The sequence below is a fragment of the Erithacus rubecula genome (genome assembly GCF_903797595.1).
Source record: "Erithacus rubecula genome assembly, chromosome: 5".
Classification (NCBI taxonomy): domain Eukaryota; kingdom Metazoa; phylum Chordata; class Aves; order Passeriformes; family Muscicapidae; genus Erithacus; species Erithacus rubecula.
The window spans coordinates 23,815,009-23,837,924 of NC_136687.1; the positions used below are offsets into that span (position 1 = coordinate 23,815,009).

The window sequence follows — 22,916 nt, forward strand, 5'->3', positions numbered from 1 at the left end:
TTTTTCAAAGTGGAGACCACATTTACTATCTAATGTTATGGAAGAAGTAAGAGGCATTAAAAATCCAAAAGGCAGTGAGTGCTCTTCATGCAATACATTGACAAGCTGAAACATTTTAGAATACAATACTATGGTTGCTAAAGTGCACATAGATCCATGTAATAAAAGGACACATTAATAGAATAAAATTCTGTGGCAGGTCACAAATTACAGAAAAATTCTTGCATCTCAAATAGATGGAAAATGCAGGAGCATTTGGAAAAGTACTGCCATATAGTCTTGGCCTGTTCTACTTCTCTGGGCATTTGATTTTGTCAGTGTTTGGAGTCAGAATTAAATGACAGATGGACTTTTACCCAAAATAGTCACTATAGCACAACAGAACACAGAGGAATCCTGGTATTCTCTCACTTTCAGATTTTCATCACCTGCTCCCTATACCATGTATGTACCCTGCAGTACAGCATATGCATCTTGTTGCTGTCAATTCTAGAAAGTTTTGATACTATGATCACAATCATGGAATTAGAAAAGCTGGTAACTCCTTACCCCCAGATAATTGTTCATTTCCCTATATCCTTAGGATGCAAAACCCTTTGGGAGAAAAAAAAAGACAAAAGACCTTTTTCTTTCACTCAAGTGACATGGCCTAAAAATGCCACATAAGAAACTCCAAGCTGGAAAAGACACAGGCAGAACAGGAGAATAAAAACCAGAGAACACAACGAAATATAATCAATAGAATTAGAGTGATTTGGTGGAGGAAATAGTTTAATCAACAATGCATGTTTCTTCACATGAAACATGACTACAATCCTGAAAAACATTTTGTTTTCCTCTAAAAAATTATTACACTATTGCTGTTTTTGCAGCTGTTCAGCATCAGTGTTACAAACACACAAATCATCTCTCTCTCTCCTCTTCACTGCGTTAAGTGCAGAGGCACAAAAGAAAGATAATATCTTCCTGATTTTAAAAGCTTTTCCTCAGAAAAATTATCTATTGGATGTATATAATTACACTGCCCATAGAAAAATAAATACCTGTTGCAAGCAGGTATTTGAATTCTCAAAGTTAGTCCTCAAAGACAATTCCCTCAATTAATACCAGCTTGAATGAAGCTAGGGGTGACCTAATTGCAGGGTTCCAATACCTGAAAGGAGCCTACAAGAAAGATGAAGAGGAACTTTTTACAAGATTATGTAGTGATAGGACAAGGGGAATGGCTTCAAACTGAAAGAGAGTAGATTTAGATTAGGTATTAGGAAGAAAATCTTTACTGTGAGGGTGGTGAGGCACTGGAACAGGTTGTCCAGAGAGGCTGTGGATGCTCCATCCCTGGAAGTGTTCAAAGTCAGGTTGGATGGGCCCTGAGCAACCTGGTCTAGTGGAAGGCATCCCTGGGCAGAGGGGTTGCAATAAGGTTATTTTTAAAGTCCCTTCCAACCCAAAATCTCATGGCAATGAAGTGCAGTCCAAGCCACTTTTGCATCACATTTTTAACAGTAACAGACATTCATTCATAATGCCTCTTTATGAAAAATACAAAAGTGAACAATTTCTCATAATTCTATACTGTAATTTACATAGTTTTGATGCATAAACAATAGAAGCATCATATTCACTGTTGCTTTTGAAAGCACTTTACAATTTTCAAATTAACAGAAAAACAACTTCAGGGCTCTTCTGAAAGCTCCATGTTAGTCTAACTCAGATTATTGTGTTGCTTTACTTCTCATTCAAGTGACTGGGTTTTTACCACCATGGCTTTAACAGCAACAGATGCGTTGGCTGGTCAAAGCAAATAAAAAAGCATAATAAAGAGTGTCAGCTGAGAGAGAGAGAGAGAGAGAAAAGGAGAGCTGACATTTTTCTGTGTGAGCAGAGAGATGAATGACAGCCTTCAGGAAGGTTTCTGTGATTTCTTCCCCCCAGAATGCATTATTGCTTACATGTGGAGTAAATGACTGATAACACCTTCTGCTCACTCCTTTGCATGCTCATAGCTCATTAGACATGTGAAACCAGTCCAACCACCTATCTTAAATCTTAAAACACAAATTCTTACAACTATTATTAGGGTAGCTGAATTTCTCATCTACTGAGTATTCACTTGTCACTTGTGTAAACAGGCATCAATCTGAAGGACAACAGCCTTCAGACGTGCATCTTTTTCTCTGTGACTCAGAGAATGACTGAATGACTCAGTCATTTTACATTCAGATGTTTTTACTATAGTGGCACATCTTGGATTTTCCAGTACAATCAGTACATCTGTGTTCACATCAGGGAAGTGTTCCATAATAGATTCCCCACAGTGGTATTGTACACTCAATCTCCAATGCTTGTAGAGCTAACTTTAGGACAAAGAGATGAATATTAGCTATGACACATGAACCATCCACAAGACAATCCCTATTCTAACCAATGAATATTTTTTAGGAAAATTCTTAACTGTCCCCAGGATAGATGCTCTGGATTCTAACTAGAACATGACTCAAGCATATTTTCTCCAACAGGGCTTGAAAATATGACATTTGGATTTTTTGGAGGAGTGATAATCTTCAATTTAGAAAATGTGGAGGATACAGAGTTTTTAGCCACAATCAGACAAAAATAAACAAGAGAAATCAAGAGAAAGTTTTGTTTCGTATTGGGTGACTGGATGACACTGCACAAGAATCTGTGGAACAAACAGGTATAACAGTCAGACCTCAATTTTGATAAACACACTAAAGATGCAAAAGAAAATTACATTACACAAAAATAATTATATGCAAGGCATATGTGGGCAGGAAAGGATTCACTGTATGCAATCTGGAGGCACCAAACCCTAAAAGAAACCACAGAGTTGAGAAATAAGCAGTCATAAGCCAAAGACATGCTCTTGAAATTTCTGGGAACTGAACCCTGAGGAGAGTGTGAAAAGCAGTTTGTGCTGAGCACTAGATGAAAAGGGATTAAAGCAGAGAATCAGCCTCAGCTGTTTGGTTCTACTGTGGTCAGGGAAGTAAATTCTTTCACTATGCAAACTGCAGAAATAGATATTCAAGAACAGCACAGTTTATTTCTGTAGTAGAAGGAGCCTGGTGAACCCAAACTTGTACCTTTTTCAGTCACAGAGGAATCATATTAGAACCATTCTCTTAAATAAAAAGTCTAAATATTCTCCATAGTCATAGAATCATAGAATTTTAGAAGAGCTTGGGCTGGAAGGGACTTTAAAGATCATCTTATTCCAGACCCCTTGGCATGGGCAAGGACATCTTCCACTACACCAGGTTGCTCAGAGCCCCATCCAACTTGGCCCCAAACACTTTGAGGGATGGGACATCCACAACTATTCTGGACAGCCTGTTCCAGTGCCTCACCACTCCCACAGTAAAGACTTTCCTCCTAATATCCAATCTAAACCTACTCTCAGTTTGAAGCCTTTCCCCTTAGTCCTATCACTGCATGTTTTTGTAAATAGTCTGTCTCCATCTTTCTTGTAGGCTCCCTGCAGGTCCTGGAAGACAGTTCAATTACAGTCTCTCATTCTACATGAAAGCCCTGCCTATCCAAGCATAATGCACCATGAAAAATTTAATTTTAAAAATCCCTTTTGTTTTATACAACAGGATGTCAGAACTGACAATAAGTAGAACAATAGGGGTCTCCACAGTCTGTCAGGTAGGAGCAGCACATCTCACAATTGGCTCTACTTTTCTTCCCCTGGTGAGAAAAAGCAAGCTTCCACTGTGCACTTATGTGTAATTTCTGCATTCACTACCAGATGAATACCAAAGCTGCCATACAGATGATGGGATATTCATTAACCAGGCACTGTTCTTTAAAGCTCCTTCTCTACCAATACCAAATATATTATTTTAGCCACAGGATATTCTGGAAGTTCATAAGTGACAAATCTCTTATGGCTTAATATAAGTTCATCTATCTAGATTTGGTGGGGCTTTTAAATACTCTGACCAGCTAATTTGTCAAAATTTAACAGGTAAATTTATATTATACCTTGTATTCAGTTTATGTACCACACAGGCATGAAATCCAGGTCTTTAACATTCTGTTGCTTTTTCAGAATTATACCTCATTCTGTGATCATGCTCAATTTATGATTGTTAGTCATCCATTGTTCATGGCTAATTACTCTTCAATGTGTAAGCCTTTACCACATTTATGTATTTATTCATGCTACAGCTTCTTACTTTGTTACTTGAACCTGCAGAAGACAAAATTATGGTAGTCTTTATTTCTATAACGTTTATCCCTCTGATGCCAAAGGCATCAACAAACATATGGTTACAACAACCTGTGAGCTAAAAGAACACTTTTACTCCTTTTTTAATGGGAATTTGAGGCACAGAAATAAATATGCATTTTATAATTACTTGCTTACTGCTCCCAATTGGAGAGATCCATTAGACCTAATTTTTTCAGTTTACATCTCATCTATTTTTATCATACAGTTAAGACACAGGTACCAGCAGCTTTCACTACAGCAACTTGCATAAAATACCACAGGATTCTATAATAAAAATTTGGGGACAGTGTTCAACTTTAACAAGACCAATTCTTTGGATCTTTCCCTACTTCAGCCAGTAAAAAAGTTCCCACAGATGAAGGTAGGTATGGACAACAGCTTCCTTTACTTCATGACTCTTCAAAAATATGCCTTTACACCTGGAGAGAATCCCACTGGTAGAAGACTTGGTCTAATAATTTTAGGCTGTATCATTATGTATACTCAGCAACTGAAAGGAGGTAGCCCAGGATACATAATCTATTTTAACTGTACCATTAACTAACACTAAAAGAAACAATGTTTGACCTCCCTGATCTTTTATGGTAGTTTTAAAGAATAAATTCTGTGGTTTTTATTTAAAAAATTGAAAAAGTTTTCATCATACCATTTCTTCTCACACAGAAGTCATTAACAGAGTCAGACAGACTGTACAGCCTCAGTCTCTTCATCTCACAGACTGTGTATCAACAGCAAAGTCTCAGATGGCAGCAGGAGAACTCCATCAAAGGGGCCAGTGAGAAAAAAGTCAGGCTTGCAGCTCTCAGGTGTGATCTCACCTCTAGATTTGGATCTAGAGAATACAGCAGCACATCTGAGAAGATGGAAATGCCTTGTTTTTAGAGACTGGCTGAAAGCTGCCCAGCAGGAAAGGACCTGGAGGTGCTGGTTGACAGCATCTGAACATGAGCCAGAGTGTGCTCAGGTGGCCAAGAAGGCCAATGGCACCTGGCCTGTATCAGCAATAGTGTGGCCAGCAGGACCAGGACAGTGATTGTCCCCCTGTGCTCAGCACTGGGGAGGCCACAGCTGGAATTTGGAATTTGGGCCCCTCAGTACAAGAAAGACATTGAGGTGCTGGAGCATACCTAGAGAAGAGCAAGGGAGCTGGGGAAGGGTCTGAAGAACAAGCCTTTCCAGGAGGGGTGAGGGATCTGGGGTTATTTAGGCTGGAGAAAAAAAGGCTCAGGGGACACCTGATCACTCTCCACAACTGCCAGAAAGGAGGTTGTATAAAGGTGGCAGTGATGTCTTCCCCCAAACACTAAGACATATGACAGGAGCAAACAGCAAACAGGAGCACCAGGAGAGGATTAGATCAGTATTAGGAAAAAATTCTTCATAGGAAAGCTGGTCAGTCATGGGAAACCTTCCCAGGTAAGTGGTGTAGTCACCATCCCTGAAGGTGTCTAAAAGATGCATAGGCATGACACTCAGGGACATGGTTTAGTGATGGATTTGGCAGTGCTGAGTTAATAGTTGGACTGGATGACCTTCAACATCTTTTTCAAGGTAAAAAAAGATTCTATAACTTTATGTGGGTGTACAAAGACCATGCTTTTTGAGAAGTTTACCTCTTGATCAGTTTTGGGCTCATTTTTACAGCAAGGAAAAAAGAGATACACTTAAAATTTGCCCTGTGCATCAGGTTCCTACTCCAAATAACAAATCTTCATTAACTAGAGCTAGCAAACAAAAAGTCAATAGGTCATACTGCTTTCCTCCAACCTTCTCTCCTTGAAACAGCTCAGAATTTTTGGTGTTACATAAAAAGGCCTCAAATCAACACAAGTCTGAAAAAAAACAACCTAAACAATTAAAGCACTGCAAACTACAATCAACTGACAACCAGACTTTATCACAGTAATAAGATGGAACATAGAACAAGAAACAATGCTTTCAACCAGAGGTTTTTTCCTACACAGGAAGAAAGTACATTATTAAATGAAAACTCATAAACACAGTGTAACAGTTAAGAATGGAAACATACACTGCTTTCCTTTTTCTTGGTGTGGTGAGAAGCATACCCTTGTAGTGGTGTCATTCTCAGCTCTGTTCTGGAATTGAGAGCACTTCAAGAAGTCTGGCCAAGAAGCATTTACCATACCCAGGACGGGTTCACAGCCTTCTTTCGCTGCCTCACAAAATGTCCTGCAGGGCAAGAGGCCTCGACTAAAGAAAAGAGATAGAGAACAAAATTAAAAATTATTATTACTTTAGTAGGTTGAAAAAACGTTTTAGAAATAGCAAAAACTAATTATAAGTGCTTTGGACAAATTCTGCATTCTACAGAGCTACACCCATACCCTTACAGTGACTGAATTTTCAACACTACATTTTGCAGTTTCTTGCAGAACCTCTTAGGCTTTAGCAAATGAAATTTTGCTTTATTCATAACCACTCCTAATGCCATAGAAGGATCTTTTTCCTGGTACACCACATATATCTTTCTCTTTATGTCTGACTCACAGTTGTACCTGCCCATCTCAAAATTGTGGTCCAAATTCCATATTCAGCCACAAGTGGCCTGAACTGAAGAAGTCTACAGTACTCAAAAACTTACCAACATAGTGTTTCATTTTAACAGAGAATAACATGGTACTTTTAGCAACTGTGTGACATGGCAGCAACCAGAAGAAAGGAATAAAAGACCTGCCAGAGCTGCCTGACTGCAATGCTAACAGAGAGATCAGTGTAAAGCAAAATATTCCCTTGCCTAGGTATTTGGTATGGTTGCCTTTCTCTGCTTAGTATCTAAAAAGACAAGTGTGCTGCCAGTGCTGTTACTAAGCTCATTACGTACTCTGGCTGGAACCACTTTTTGTAAAAAAGTTGTCTTTAGAGATACATTCTCCAGGTAATGCTAGGGACTTTTACACAATGCATTTCACATGCTGCAGTACTGAACTTATCACAGAAACAAGACAAGGAATTTATCTCTAGGATTGTCTATTGCAGCTTCCTGAATGGCAGATTACTTGCTGCCTGCAAAGAAACATATATATTCTAAAATAGCACTTTTTGCCACCAGATTTATTTATTGTGATCTGTTGGAAGACAGAAATTTTTTTCACCAAAGATCACCTATATGGCTGTGTACAAAACCAAGAATGGTTTCATCTGATGACAGAAAGAGTTGCCATTTATTAATCCTGCACATTGTACTGGCAAACTAAGTTAATCTGACTTGCAAAGGCTCTTCAGATAAAGATGTTCTGAAACACTCATCTGTTTTTTACAGAATCTATTCAATATGGAGAGAAAGAAAGGACACAAAAGCTCTTGAGCAACTATCACTGCCTTCTGTCTAGAGCCTGAGAAACTCCATAAATAAAGGGGCTTTGACAGGGCAAGTAACTGGCTCCAGACATTTTTTAGCTTTTCCTTCTTAGCTAATACACTAATAAGGCTTTTGGTTTGACAGAGGCTCCCCAATATAGAAAATGCCAAAAGAAATGCTGCTACTTACTACAGAAGGCACTTGAGTTTCAAAATTTCTGTAAGAAATAAGATGTCACATAGCTACAATGGAGTACTAATTTGACCTGTTGGTGAGTGATAACCCTGTATTTTATTTAATCTGATATGTTTAATTTCACTTTAACTGTCCAGCTGAGGAGGAGAGTAACAGAGAAGCTTTGGGGGTGACCAGCCAGGGCCAACCTACCACACACATGCACAGAACAGCAATAATTTGGAAATTACCAGTCTTCTAAAAGACAACTACATGGTGATCTAACAATCAAGCTGAATTTTTAGTCTCTAGAGAAGCTCTGACAAAAAACATGGGAATATCCAGCAACTGCTGCAATACTTGGCCCAGTTTCAATGTTGAGTCATGTGTGCTCCATAAATTAACTATTTCTGGATAATGATCAAGTTTAGTATAGACATTGCTTAATGTGCTGGAGGATGAAAATATTATTAAAAGTCTTTATCTTGATTAGTCTTATTTACAGCTACTCAGAGAGCAATCATTTTAAAAATAAACTGGCAGGTCTATGGCAATCTTACCATAATTGATTTGGCACCAGTGACAGGCACAGAGGCAAGTTATAACATATTAGTGAGTGATTCTGCTTTTCAGGATATTAACAGAAAAACTCCTGAAATTTGGAGTTTGATGAAAGAAAGAAAACATGATGCATTTTTATCTCTGTTTCCCCACACTCAAAATCCAAATTTCAGTAAATTCAGCAGCACAGAAATACCAAATAAGTGTATGGCATCAAAAGAAATAGAAATCTTCTTTATAGTTTATTAAAAAGCATATTAAGAGTACAGAGAACACAGAAGGGTTTTAAATTTGCATAAGGCATCTTTGAAGAATCTATTTATCAGAAGTTTTACATTAAATATTCATTGAAGCAGGTATATTCAATACAGCATTTACTCTGTTAAGTGATTTTAAGTTTCCAAAGAGATTAAACACTGCCTAAAAGCAGATGATCTGACTTCCTTGTCATAACAATCACCTAGTGTTCACTTAAATTGGAACTCAAATTGCCTGATTATAATCCTACAGGGACCTACTCCTTATAGCTCAGAGATATTTTGCATTTTCAGACTAATTTCTTTCAGAATTTACTCTTTCTCTAATATTCATTTCTCTTTGCTTCTTAAATGGTTGTTTTGAGTTCTAGAAGTTATCAAAGAAATATTCTACATGATGTAGTTAGGAGAGAGAAGATCCTCATGGTGACTGTTTTCCTCTTGCTGCAGAATTTATCACATATTCTAAGGTTAGCTCAAGATTCAAGTTAGCTAAAGGGTCTGACTCCCAATCTCAGTAGACACCTAAGGTATATCTATTCTGGAAGCAGCAGCACTGTAGGCAACATGGTTCCCAAAATCCTGGATCTGGTTCTGTGCTACTTCCACTTTTGCTGGTTTTAAGAGCTGTTTTTAGGCTGTGTAATAAGAGGTCAAATAACTGATTCAACTGAAGAGTAATGTAACAAAAAAAAAAAAAAAGAAAAAAAAAAAAAAGCAGCACTTTTTCCTCAGGCAATTGATTGGGTCCTCCAAAAGGATACAGAATAAGATGTCAGTAGAGGGAGAAGTACAAATTTCTAGAGCCAACAAAAGCATTAAATTAAATAAAATAAACAAACATCATGGCAGAGCTCCCCTTGCAACCTGGCAAATACAATAATATATCTAGTGCTCATTATTATCTGTGGTATTTCTTTGTGTTTTCACAATAGTATCTCCACTGGTAAAAGCACTGCTATACCCATGCCCTCTTGAGAAATTAATTGTTACAATTTTTACAGGTAAAAACAATAGAGGGTAAATTATTTGCAAAAGGCTTACAACCAAGTTGTTATGCCAGAGCTGAACATACAGCACAAAGATCACTGAGAACACACAACTGTTGGCTGCATCTGCTAAAGGTCACATTTGTGGCTCAACAGACAATCTGACTGCAGCCAGACTGATGAACATTTCCAGCTATTGCTGGTTCTCATTACTGTTCCTTCCCCAGCTTCATCCCTTCAGTTGTTTCAGGATAACTTTTTCTGTGGCCACACAATAAGCTGCACTCAGGTACTGAGACAAGCTAAAAACAACTGCAGGATATTTTGCTGTACCATTCACACATAGCTACACATAATAAGAATGGGGATAGATCTCAGGCCTGAGGCAAAATAAATGAACTGGTAATACAATTGTGAGAGATTGTTGGGGCAGGGAGGATAAGTACAAGGACAAAGTGAAATATGATGAAATTGTGGGAAGAAGAAAACCGAGGTTACTCTTTATTTTTACAGCCCTGAAATCAAACAAGTTGAAGTGATTAGCTCAAACACCAGCCTTTGTGAGTTCTTTAATACTTTCCATTATATTCTAACAATAACGACTTCCAGAGAATATAAATGTCAGAAAAAGAAGTTTCTACAGTAGAGCAAACACACACACCCAGGATTACAGTTTTCTAGAGTGACCATTCATGTGAAATCTTTCTCACTACCCTCTAACAGTACTCAAATATGGAGAGCAGCACAGTCACTAACAGAGTTTTATGAAACAAACTCATAAACCTCTCGATATTGCCTCTTGATTCACTGATTTATAAATAAATTTGCTACTACTGTTTCACATAATCAAGAAAATTATGCATTTTTATCTTTTATTGCTTGGCTTTCATCTCTAATTTGCAAGTTCATTTTAAAGCTTGAATTCTCTGTTTTGTCTCTAGATAGGAGTTTAAATCTTAAATTTGCTTCTTTACATAATAAAATCTGAAAAGAAAGCAAGATTATTTTAAATTTTTGTGGTTATTTCACTTGACAAAATTGTAGTGAATCCATATACCAACATTTAAGAATGGCACCTCAATTCCACATAACACTTTGCAATACTCAAAGCAAAGCTAGCTGCATTACCTTCCACCTAGTTTTTAGCTTAAATGCATGTAGTGTTTTTTCAAAGCAGGTTCCTGTGTATTAATAAAGATGCAAAATTACCTGTAAAAGGATAGGACCCACAGTCTGAGAAACATCAAACATCTTAAAGGAGAAAAAAGGCCTCAGAGGTGAACCTGGCAAAAGTCACAGCAGCTCAGTTTCCCTGGGATGACTGCCTGAGTAATGGTTTACTCAAGTTTAGACACAAATAAGGCCTTGCATTAATTGGCTGAACTGTGGGTAAGTGTCCACTCATCTGCCCTACAAGGACTCAGTGAGAGGATTTACAGATAGTGCAGAAGACCAACTCTAAGTCACACTCATGAATACCCCATCTGCTGTCATGAAGCTTGGCAACTGCAGATGAGTCACAAGAGGAATGCCCCTTCCAAGACACTGAAAAAAGCCTGGGTTATACAATGAGAATGAAAAAGATGGAGATACTGAATGGATTGCCTGCAGCATGGAAGAACAATCTGCTTAAAGGCTATGAGAACAGAAACGTGGCAAAACCAAATTAGATGAAAAAGCTGGACCAGAATCTCTTCTGTGAGTCCATGCAGATTTTTTTCTCTAAGAATGACATTTCAAATTAACTACTTCTTAACAGTTGCCATATCCTATGGCAACAGGAAAGAGATAGCTAAAGAGTTATACTTGCAAAAGTCTTGGAAACACATCTGATATCCAAGAGTACCATACTTAACAAAGAGCTCACACAGAAATCTGAAGGCTGTTCAGACAGAGAGGGGAAATGTAAATTCTTGAATCCAGTGAAAGTGGAAGTGGGAACAAATCCAAATATACCATTAGATTTAAAAGACTTTTCTTATCCATCCAAAAATGAGTACAGGAAGCAGCAGCTGCTGTTGAATTTTACATCTTGTACATCAACTGCTGTTATTTAACATCTCCTTCAGGCTTAGAAACGCTCTTCAGAAAATGTGATCAAACAGTGTTGATATCCTTAAGGATGGACACATACAGTCTCTAGAATGCAAGTCATAATTCTTTGTCAGTCTAATAATTTATTTTTTAGACAAAACACAGATAAACTATTTTGACCAAAATACAGAATCAGGTGGGAGTCAGCAGGGTGCTGTGGCAGCCAGGAGCAACAGCCCTGCCCTGGGGTGCATCAGGCACAGCATCTCCAGCCAGGCAAGGGAGGGGATTGTCCTGCCCTGCTCTCAGCTGGGGTGGCCCCACCTTAAGTGCTGGGGGCAGTCTTGGGTGCCACAATGTGAGAAAGATATTAAACCATTAGGGAGCATCCAAAGGAAGGCAGTAAAGATCATGAAGGGTCTACAGGGGAGCCCATATGAGAAGAGACTGAGGAGACTTGGTCTGTTCAGCATGGAGACAAGAAGACTGAGAGGAGGAGACCTCATGACAGTCTGCAACTTCCTCGTGAGGGGAAGTGGAGGGGGAAGCACTGAACTCTTCACTTGTGAGCAGTGACAGGACTCAAGGAAACAGCCTGAAACTGAATCAGGGGAGGTCTAGGCTGGGTATCAGGAAAAGGTTCTTGCCCCAGAGGGTGGCTGGGCACTGGAACAGGCTCCCCAGGGAAGTGGTCACAGCATCAGCCTGAACAGAGTTCAAAATGCATTTGGACAATTCTCTCAGGCACATGGTGTGACTCTTGGGGATGGTCCTGTGCAGGGCAAGGAGTTAGACTTTGATGATCCTTGTAGGTATGATCCTGTGAATCAGCAAGAAACAAATTCAGAAATCCCCTGTGATTCCTCAGTCAATGTCTATGACAGCACAATACAGCACAAGTTGAGCTTATAATACCATAACAGTCAGAAACTCCTGAAGTATACAGTGTACAGCAGAAACATAAATTTTGCAATGTAGCATTGAAAAGAAAGGAAAAAAAGCCCCACATTTTTTCAGCGTGTTTTGTACAATGACCATAATCAGTTGGGATGATCTGTCCTGACTAAAGCAACCAGCCCTTCCAGATTTTTCTTACTGATGCCATCATTTGATTTAAAGACAACAGTGAAAATGGGACAGAGGCACTAAATTAATTCATTAGAGATTTAGTTCAGCCATGAATCAGTTTAAATACGTATTATTAAGAATACTGCTACAATTACAAGCTGTTTTTTCAATCTTGTAGTATCTGCCAAAATGACTCCTAAATGAAGTCAAAATTCTGAAAATTCTTGCCTAGTATTTATTATGCAAATGATGAACACACTGTTTATTTAGTTTCCTCTGTAGAAATTTCTTTTAAAAAACAAAAAAAAAACCCTCTTAAAATGCCTTAAAATCCAGGTTACAAGACCTTTTGATTTTAGCAAAGAAAATTCATGCCTGAGACAGAGAAGCTGGCACAGTGAAATAGAAGTCCCCTAAATCACACACCACTATTTCAATTACAGCCTTGTAACAGGAATTCTGGACTGGAAGTAAATCATACACTGCACAGCTGTTCTAAGTCTTGGTATATTCAGAATAATAAAGACACTCAAAACAATATTGTACCTAAAGAACTGCCATCCATTTTCACAGATGACTGTGAGAGGTACCCTTAATTTCATGTAGTTTTCCAGAACTCATGTTTCCCTGTGCACTTCAGAGGCAAAAGGAAAGCCCCAAGAATCAACTCAAGTTAAAACTTTGTGATCTGCATCTTACCAGGAATCCTAAAGAATCACAGACACACTTCTCACTCATTGACATTCACTCTGTCAAGTGGAAAATCATTGTAAGCCATTATCATGCTACTTCAAGTTCACATTAAAATTGTTCCACAAACAAATCTGGCAGGAGCAGATGTCATCAATTTAAAGAAGCTGTCCTACCCCCCATCAGCCTGCTCCAAAACCTCTCCCCACCTCTCTCCCTACTTCTTTATGCCAGCACATCACTTCATGCTGTTACAAAATGGGTAACATCAGTAACTCCTAATTTAACTCAGATCAGTTTCCAAATCCAATCTGTCATGGAGCTGAAAAAATACTCTTGACAGGCCATGGAAAAGACATGGGTGAGATGGGGAATAACAAACAGGAGAATAGGATAATACTGATTGTTTCAGCACCACTATCATTAAATATAGCATTATCTATCATGAAACAGTAGTCTGGAACATGCTCTCCAGAAGGGTTGTGAAACCTCCATCCTTAGAGATACTCAAAACCCAACTGAGACTGGCCCTGAGGAGTTTAATTCATCATTAATGCTCATCTTGATCTGAGCCAGAAGAAGTTTCTCTCCTCCCCACCTGTGGAATCTTGTGATTCTAGTTTGACCGCCCTGCTCAGCCTGTGAGCCTGGTGCTTCCCATTGGGTCTCCAATAGGGCACCCACAACTTCTGACAGCAGACAAACTTGTGAGAGATAAGCATGCCTCAGTAATTGAATCCTCAATAGGTTTATAAGCTATTTGCTAATAAGCTGGCACTAAAAGAATTTAAACAAGAGCTGAAAAGCATATGAATTTTTTGAGAATTCTTTAACCACACTTCAATATGAAACCATTTTGTTTACTAACTGCTGCACAAGAGGGTGTACTCACATCTAGTAGAAGAGTTCTATCTACCAAACTAAAATAAAATATTACCTCATCTGTATGTTTCTGGTTGTGAGCCCAGACACACCAGTCCAATAAGAAATGATCAGGGTTAATACTCCCAAAATGTTTATGAAAATGTAAGGATTTACAGAAAGTTCCCATCTTACAACTATTGCAATTTATTAAATTAAATAAATTTTATGTTGTGCATAAGCATGTTTTTATACAAGATAGATTAAATTAGCAAACTAACATTAACAAAAAGCCATGCTAATTTTAAGACTAATTGTAAACAATTTCAGCAACATAAATGATCAATATTTATTTATAAGAAATAATGTATTATTATTAATAACATACTGCACGTGCAGGAGACTGACTTACGATTTCTAGTTAACGTATCAACTCAGGAACCATGAACCACAGCTTATAATAGATAATACACACAGCAAATCATTGCAACAACAGGGCTGAAGGCAATCAATCAATAACACATTCAGTAAAAAAATAACTGGCCCCCTGATTTTCCTTTCTGCCTCCTTCCCTTCTGTGCAGTATTGTGAAATATAGTTCAGACATTTCCATGCTCAGATTGTTCTCAAAAATGTTTCTCTATCTGATCACCTTTTGACTCTGGTGTATCCATAATTCCCCCCAAGACACACTTTGATATTAGATTAGTGGTGAGGGTGAAACACTGCATGAAGTTTTGATGCAGCCTGCTATGGCAAATGCTGGCTTCACATGCATTGGACCACACACATAACTCTGGCCAAGGAAGGATGCCATTGCCTATATTTCTATATTACTTTTCTAACCTTTTATATTTAAAATTAATTTCTAAGGCAGTCCCCTCTTTCTTAACATTGATTTATATACAAATTATACATACCAGTAATTTTAAACAGTTTGTGGGCAGGGAAGGGACAATTCTCTGAATGTAGAAAACACATTCTTTCAAGCATCCTATTTATCTGTCCTTTTTCCCTGTACTTTGTCCCTGGATTGTCCTTCCTGACACTGCATCTGTGTAAAAGAGCTGGCATCACAGTTAATTTCAGGCCCTGTTCCTGTAAGGGTCTATACCTTGACCCAGTGCCACCCCAAGCTATTGGGACCCTTTAGGTTCACCCAGAGCAACTCAGCCATGAGAGTTACAGAGATGCTTTCAGAGACTCCATGATTTTTCAGATGTGCAACCTAGAAATTGAGGATTCAGCTACATAGGCATATCTATAGGTATGTAAACTTTATAAACAGAAGTTCCCCAAAGGTAAAGACATTTTATCTTCTATTTCTCTTACCTTCTTCTAACAGCCACAAGGAAGAGCTTAGTACTCACTAGAGCAACTTCCCAAATAAATTTAAAGTTTAAATGCTCAAACATTTGAGCACTCTTGGTGATTACAGAGCACATTTTCATAAGCAACCCATTTTTTCCTTCTGTTTTTGCCCAGGGCATTATTTAGGCATCCAAAAAAAGGAAGTTTTTGCTTTTTTTTCCCCCCTCAAGTATTACACATATCTCAAGAAAGCGTTTTGGCCCATGCCACATCATTACCAATGTTCTACCTCACATTCCATGCAAAAGAAAACTTTGTATTTGTCACCTTTATACTATCTTGGCTTGGCAGAAAGCAGCAGTGGCGATGAATATGATGTTGATTTCATGGTGTGAGTTGTGAGGGACAATGCAAACTATAATCTTCTCATTAGCACATTGTTGTCTGTTGTATGAATAACAGTTAAACGAGATCATTAATTATGAAATTAGTTATGAACAATACAGGCTGCACTGAGAAGAAAGGTATAACTCTAGAAATGCTATTTTGTGATTGCTGTTGCTTCAAGTTCCTTCTTTTATGTCTTGGCAAGATGGTCCACCAAAATACTTCAGAGAAATGTGAGCATTCCCTTCTTTGAAATCAGATGTGAACCAGCTGTTTCTTAACTAAAGGATTCACCCATGTCTCATGAAGAACATGTTATACCCAGAGGACAGCAGAAATAAGATTTTGTTTTTTGAAAAATTATCTTTCCTTAGAGCACAAATTGGGACTTGAGGATTTATTTTCTTCTTGATCCTTTTTCTGTGCAAGTCTTTCATCATTTTCTGAATCTGCATATTGTAGATTTTCTTTGATCCGTGTTTGTTACCTATTTGTTGCCTATTCAATTTTCCATTTCAAGTCACCCTGATTTTATTTGCTGTCTCCTTATATTTAGAAATTCATGTCTATTCAATACACTCACTAAAACACGTTTTCAATCATCACTTTGCATATGACATCTGTTAGTGCACATAAACACTTTCAGAAGTACACAGGAACTGTCTAATGCTATTTTACAGATACCTTAAGCAGTTTTGCTATTCTGAAACTCTACTCAATATATGACACCCCTCAGCCATTTCACTTTCTCTTTGCTGTAAATTAGTTCTACTTCACCTTGAATTAGTGTGCTATCAATTTGATGGCTGACCAGAGCTACACTGAGTATTTACATTGCAGAGGAAAGCCTTACAAAATGTTTCCCACATTTTGACTATCTGCCATTAGCAACTCTATCCTCAACATTTTACTTATCAAAAAAAATTACACCATAAAATCATTATTATAATTATTGACTAAATTTCAGCTATTGGGAGGTTATTAACTGGTAGAAAGGACAAAATGAAAGAAAAAGTTTTTCATTTGTTTTCCTGTTCTGCCCTTTTTCAAATAACACAGGCCCTGTGTATTCCCCAGTTTTTCTGCTCAACAGTAAGACTTAAATTCCCTTAGGAGAATGCTTTAAATCATAAATTACAAGACACACAAAAAATAACTGGCAGATAGAGAACAATATTTGTATGTGGGCAAGCATTTGCAACATTATCACACTCTCTAATTTTTGTGCTTCTCTTGACAGGACTTGACTATACATGTTTTTCATTAGCTGGATCTCCAAGGTTGTGTGTTTCAAGTCACATTTGCACTTAAATGGACCATAACCAGATTTAAAAACTGAAAACTTCATTATGAATCAGTTCTATCCAAAGACAGATTTTACAACTGTGGGTTTTTGTACACAATTAATCTGCTGGATTCTGAAGGGCTGCAAGCCAAGTCATGGCAACATTTAAAACAAAAAGAATGTGATTTCAAACATTCTACACATAAATCATTTCACCCACTGAACATCACCTCGGCTTTATTTTAAACTGAAGATTCTAATCTTCTGTATCTTCTTGACAATTACTGCCAAAACTACATCTGGAATAGCCTTTGTGAGTCATGTTAAATTCCTTGTGCTAAAGAGGCACCATCAAAAAGAAAGTGTTTTAAGAGGATAAAGCAACTCCCACAGGATGTGAAAGACAGGACTGCAAACTCAGGAAACAACTGGTAACCACTGATAAGCATCTGAAAGAAGCCTCTACTTCGTGTGCCTGGGTCATGGCAAGAATTACACTGGATGGCTCACGAGAAGAACATTAAGAGACAACATGGGGGTAGGAGAAAATTGTCCCACCTTATTCCTTGGAGACCTGCCAAGTGATTGTCACCAGTGCAGTAGGCTTAATGTTTAAAAGTAAGCACCATCAATTTCAACAAAAGCATCTCTGATAGGTTTATGAGAGAGGATTCTAAATGTCCTTCCAGGTGGGTTTCTCAATACCTTTGCTTCAAAAATTACTCTGAGCTAACTTCATAAATGTGTAAAATTTAAACATTTCTTAAAAGCTGCAGAATGGCAAAGTTCCCTGTGCAACTGTAATTTGACATCACCACACAGGAGCATTATAAATGGATAGTATAGAAGCTGGGTCACAGACTACCTATGGGATTGCTCACTCAGAGGTCCTGGCAGCTGCTGTTTTGCCTTGGCATATTTCTCTGCTTCTGTTGCCAAAATCAAGTGGATTAAAACGAAATTGAAGCATGCCAGTGGATGATTGCCTGTACAAACTCATATATATCCACACCTCATTCATACACAATTAAAGCCATTTTGGACTTTGTATAATAGATAGTGACTCACATGTATGCTGATAGCTTCCTGTCCAAAGCCTAAAAACAAAATTCTCATTAGCTATGTAAACAAGATCCATGTGATCAGTCAGCTTTTTCTCCGCCTCAATTAACTCTAAAAAGTAGGGGGTTATAACATACTATTATTTTAATGAGTTTGGCTGTTAAAACAGTGATAAAATATAATTAATTTCACTGTCAGCAGGAGAAACAAAGAACATGGATAAGTTTCAAGTGAAGTTCACAGAAACAGGAAAAAGGAAATAACCACATCACTGGTCTTATCCATGGATTATACTAAACATGATAGACAGATATCTATTACTCTGTGAAGACTGATTCTCCTCAGTTTTCTAACAGGACATTAACAAAATAGTTTTAAACTGTTGACAGCTTTTAATAAAAGACACCACACATATTTCTGGATTTGTTTTTTTGGACCTAATATTTCATCCTTCTTTAGGCCCACAGTGAAAATCACACTATTTTGTTTTTCCTTTTTATTAATTACAGCAAAAAAAAATTAAGACAATCAACCAGAAAAAAAAAAACATAATAGAATTTGTCACTATAAGTCATAGCAGCAGCTCTTCAAATAATATTTGACTGCACACAAACTATTCACAGCTTCTTAGAACCTATTTAGCATTAACCTAATTTTCATTAGTTAATTTCTATTTACTATTCTGTTAATTTCTGGCTACTGTTGTGTGTAGCACAATAAAATATGTTACATATAGACATTTACAGAAGAAACTCCTTTCTAGGAAAGAGTTCGAAAATCAAAGAAAATCTTTTCCCTTCACTGTATTTTTTTGCCCTTTAGAATTAATCTGGGGGGGGGGAAAGCTGAATTATGGCAGGAAGTTTTGCCATACATTCACTGTGTATTAGATCACAAGTAAAGTGAATGAACAAGTGAAATTAATTTTTAGAATTCCATCAAGATGAAAATTTTTTTTGTGCCTAAAGATACAGGCTATAAGTATTACAGAGTGATTCTCTGCTCTGCTGAAAATTTCTTGCTCAGTTTTGGCTTCCTCAGCCACTAATGTGACAGCATTACTTTCTCTTCCTATCTTTTACTTGTTTTCTTCATGGGGGCTATAAACTTTCAGAGGCAGGAGGCTGCCCCTCAGAGCATGTTTGCACAGCATCCAGCATAAAAAGCCATGATCTCAAAGGGACTCTTTGAGCCCCTACTGAAGACAAGCCACTGTACGACTCTGTTTTCAGATATGTGATATGAAAAAAGCATAGTGAATAAAAATGTACAGAAATGCAAAGTGCATTGGAATTTTAGCTTGGAAGCATATCACACTTCCTAATTTGCATTGTCCTAATGCTATTTTCTATCCTAAATTAAGTTTGACCTCCAAAGATAGGAGACTCTGAGGATCTCTCAATGGAAGGAATATCCTGAACTTTCTGGAATTTACTTCTACAAAGAGGATTAATATAAGTACTCAAGTTATTTTTTCTGTGTTCAGGGCAGCATGACAGCACAGGGGTATGAGAATCCATTGGCTTCAAATTTATTCATAAAAGGTCAGAATAAGCCATGTACATGGGGCTTCTGAATCTTATAGAGCCTGCCTACTTTTCCAAGTCTTTTGAGCAAATTTGATTATTTCATAGAGTGCAAGAAATATTAAAAGTATCAGTTGGTCTGTTTACATTATGGAGTTATAAGCTGACCCACTATGAACTTCTATAATGATTCTGAATCTTTAATTTTTCCATTAATTTTGGCTTTAAAATGCATCCTTTCTTTTCTCCTTTTGAAATCTGAAAACATTGCAGATTAACTTTTATTGTCTTCTTGAATTGTGGAATCCAATGCATGTGAGTTGCTATAAATAAAACATCCACTACATTTTTGTAACTGACCTTTGGCCCACTCTGAGTGTCTTTCAGTGCTGAGGGAGAATTCACTAGATTTAATCATTAATCCTAACCAATAGCTCTGAGGACAGATCTCTCTTACAACAAATAAAGTACCAGTGCTGAATGAGAGGATACAGACTATTACTACCCAAAAGGACAAAGTTACTGCTGGGAATGTTTTAGAAGTCATTAGCTCAGTATATTTGGTTTTAGCTGTTCATCTGTCACTGGTATTACTTTTCAGGCTGAGTCGTGATTTCTTAGCATTGCTGCTGGACTGTGGTAGGACAGGGTTATTAAGGCTGATTTTTATTGGAAAGTTATCATCCATCCACTCAAGAAGAGGAAGTTGTATAACACCTTTATGTAAGCAGTCCCTTACTACAAAAATTATGGGTAAGCATGCAAAAAAAAGCCTTACTGCACTTCAACTTTCCATTTTCCCACGGGTTTTAGTTGTACTTTCAAACTTTTTCTGTACTGGAAAGCAATATATAGATACTGTTAAATATTTTCTTAAAAGAGCAGGGCTAGCTGATTTTATATTCAGTTGATGAAATTAAAGACAGGTTTTAAAATTAATGTATTTTTTACTGTCACACATGGTTTCACTGCAGTAAGATACAGAAGAACATTTTTGAAGAGCAACAGTATTGTGGTAGCATTCAGAAATCCCTCTACCTAACTACACAAATACTGAATATGCTCTCTGCCTAGAAACTCAATCTCCTTCAAATGTTAATGAAAACAATGTTTATAAATACATGAAAGATAAATGGGAAACAGACATAAGTTTAAGTATCAGAGAAAAGCTGTGTAATGACAGCTCACTGGATGCCAAAGATTAGCACTTGTAACTTTCCCTCTTGTTCCTTCTTGTTATAATTATTGCTCCCATGGCTGCAAGCTGCCAACAGACTCTCAACAATACCTAAGAATAGACATCTAGTCATCACAGGAGTTCCATCTCTTCCACACTGTGTAAACAACATTTGTCAAATTAAGCTTTACATACATTAGGAACAATTGCTTTGCAAAACAAAGAGAGAACAACAAATGGAAAGTTATGATCAGATACAGAACCACTGACGTTAGAATGAGCCAGCTGTAACTGACAGGAGAAATAATGACAATGTCAGTAACAACTGTTCAAACATCACTGGGTGTTTTGTCATACTGTATGTTCTAGACAGCCACAGTCCCCCCAAAAAATCTCTACAGCAAATGGACATACCTGCATTCATTACCACCAGAGGCTTTCCACAGCAACTCTTCCACTTCAGGATCTCTCTGCTAACCAGATTCCCCTATTCAACAGACCTAACAAAGGTTTGTCTCTTTCATCTTTGGTATCTGCACTCAGCATATGCAAACTTCCCCCTGCAGTGTTACATGCTTTTCTCAAGATCTCACTGACAGGAGTCGTGGGGGGAAGGCAGGGAAGGGGATGGGTTGAGAAGGGAAGGGAATATGTTAATAACTACTTTTTGCAGATCTGATGCTTCTTAAAATAATTTTTTCTTGGCTGTAAAATATATCTGTCAGCCTGCAATAACTGGATGCTACAAAAACAATAGTAATCACAAAAATCCCTTAGCTGCCTAGAGAAAAAAAAAAAGGTATTATTGTTTAAGGAAACCACAAGTTAAATTAGTCCAGCTGAGGTTTAGCAAACTAGACTTAACTAACCAGCACACTGTCAATCCACTCTTACTGTTCTTCCTGTGGTTGCCACTCTGACTGCATTTTCAGTGACATCCATGGCACACTCTGGGGACACAGTTACTAAAACTGAAGTCAGATTCTAACGTAATCTTACATCATATGTAGTCTCACACTGGACTTTCTTCCCCATCAGTCTGCAGGGGTAAGAATATCTTCTCCCCCACAAAAAAAAACCCAAAAAAAACCCAAAAAAACAACAACAACAACAACAAAAAAAACAAATAGAGGAACGACTGTGACCTCCAAGACACAAAATAGGACACCAAAATCCAGTTCCAAGTTTTACATTAGGAATTAATGGGAGAGGGTTGCTGCTACAGAAAAAAAAAAAAAAGGAAAAAGCAAAAGGAGAATAGAAGAGGAAAAAACAAAAGGAGAAAGGAAAAAAAGGAAGCAAAATAGAAAGGAAAAAAGGGGAAGGGGAAGGGGATTTGTATTGTCACTGAAAACCAGAGCAGAAATATGTCTTCAAGAAAGAAATGGAAATGTACAAAAGTTATCCTTTCACCATTTTAACTATTTGACTATTTTAAGAGCTTTGCAGTTTTGATACACACAACTCACTCTTAACAGGTTTGTGAAAATCAAATTCCAAACAAGGCAGAATAAGTGAGGCAACAGAGAAATGGCCTGCTCTGTTGTTGAGCATTTAAATGTATCAATGTATTACCTAAGCCCAGTTTTCTTATTTTTTTCAATAATTTTTAGAGAAAACAGGTAGTAAGGCTGTTTGTTATCAGATTCCATAAGGAGAACAATTGCAATACTAAATTGGAGCAGAGGTACTATAACTAATAATGCACTCAATTAAACAGGGTTAATTGCAAATAGCTTTTGGTAAGCTAACAAAGATATGTGTACAGGTGCATTTGTTTTAAATCACTCAGCCAGTCTAAAGGTCAGTCTCCACTGTTAGCTGTGCTGCCCTTCCTCCCCACTAATCCTATCCATGTAATCATCTGTACACCTTTATTCTGGGTTAATTTTCTGTGACTTTAGTGAGCTCAATTAGCCAGTGCAGGAATCACTGTGATGCACTGGAAGTGGCA

At 37.6% G+C, this 22,916-nt stretch overlaps 1 protein-coding gene across 3 annotated transcripts in view; it reads right to left on the reverse strand.

Annotated features, from left to right (window-relative positions):
- The window catches only part of CORIN (corin, serine peptidase), a 113,825-nt gene that overhangs the window by 51,055 nt on the left and 39,854 nt on the right, over nt 1-22,916 (reverse strand). For all 3 annotated transcript variants that reach the window (XM_079305756.1, XM_079305754.1, XM_079305755.1), the window contains exon 5: nt 6,291-6,472. In XM_079305756.1, coding sequence (XP_079161882.1) covers nt 6,291-6,472 — 182 coding nt within the window. The remainder of the gene's footprint in view (nt 1-6,290; nt 6,473-22,916) is intronic.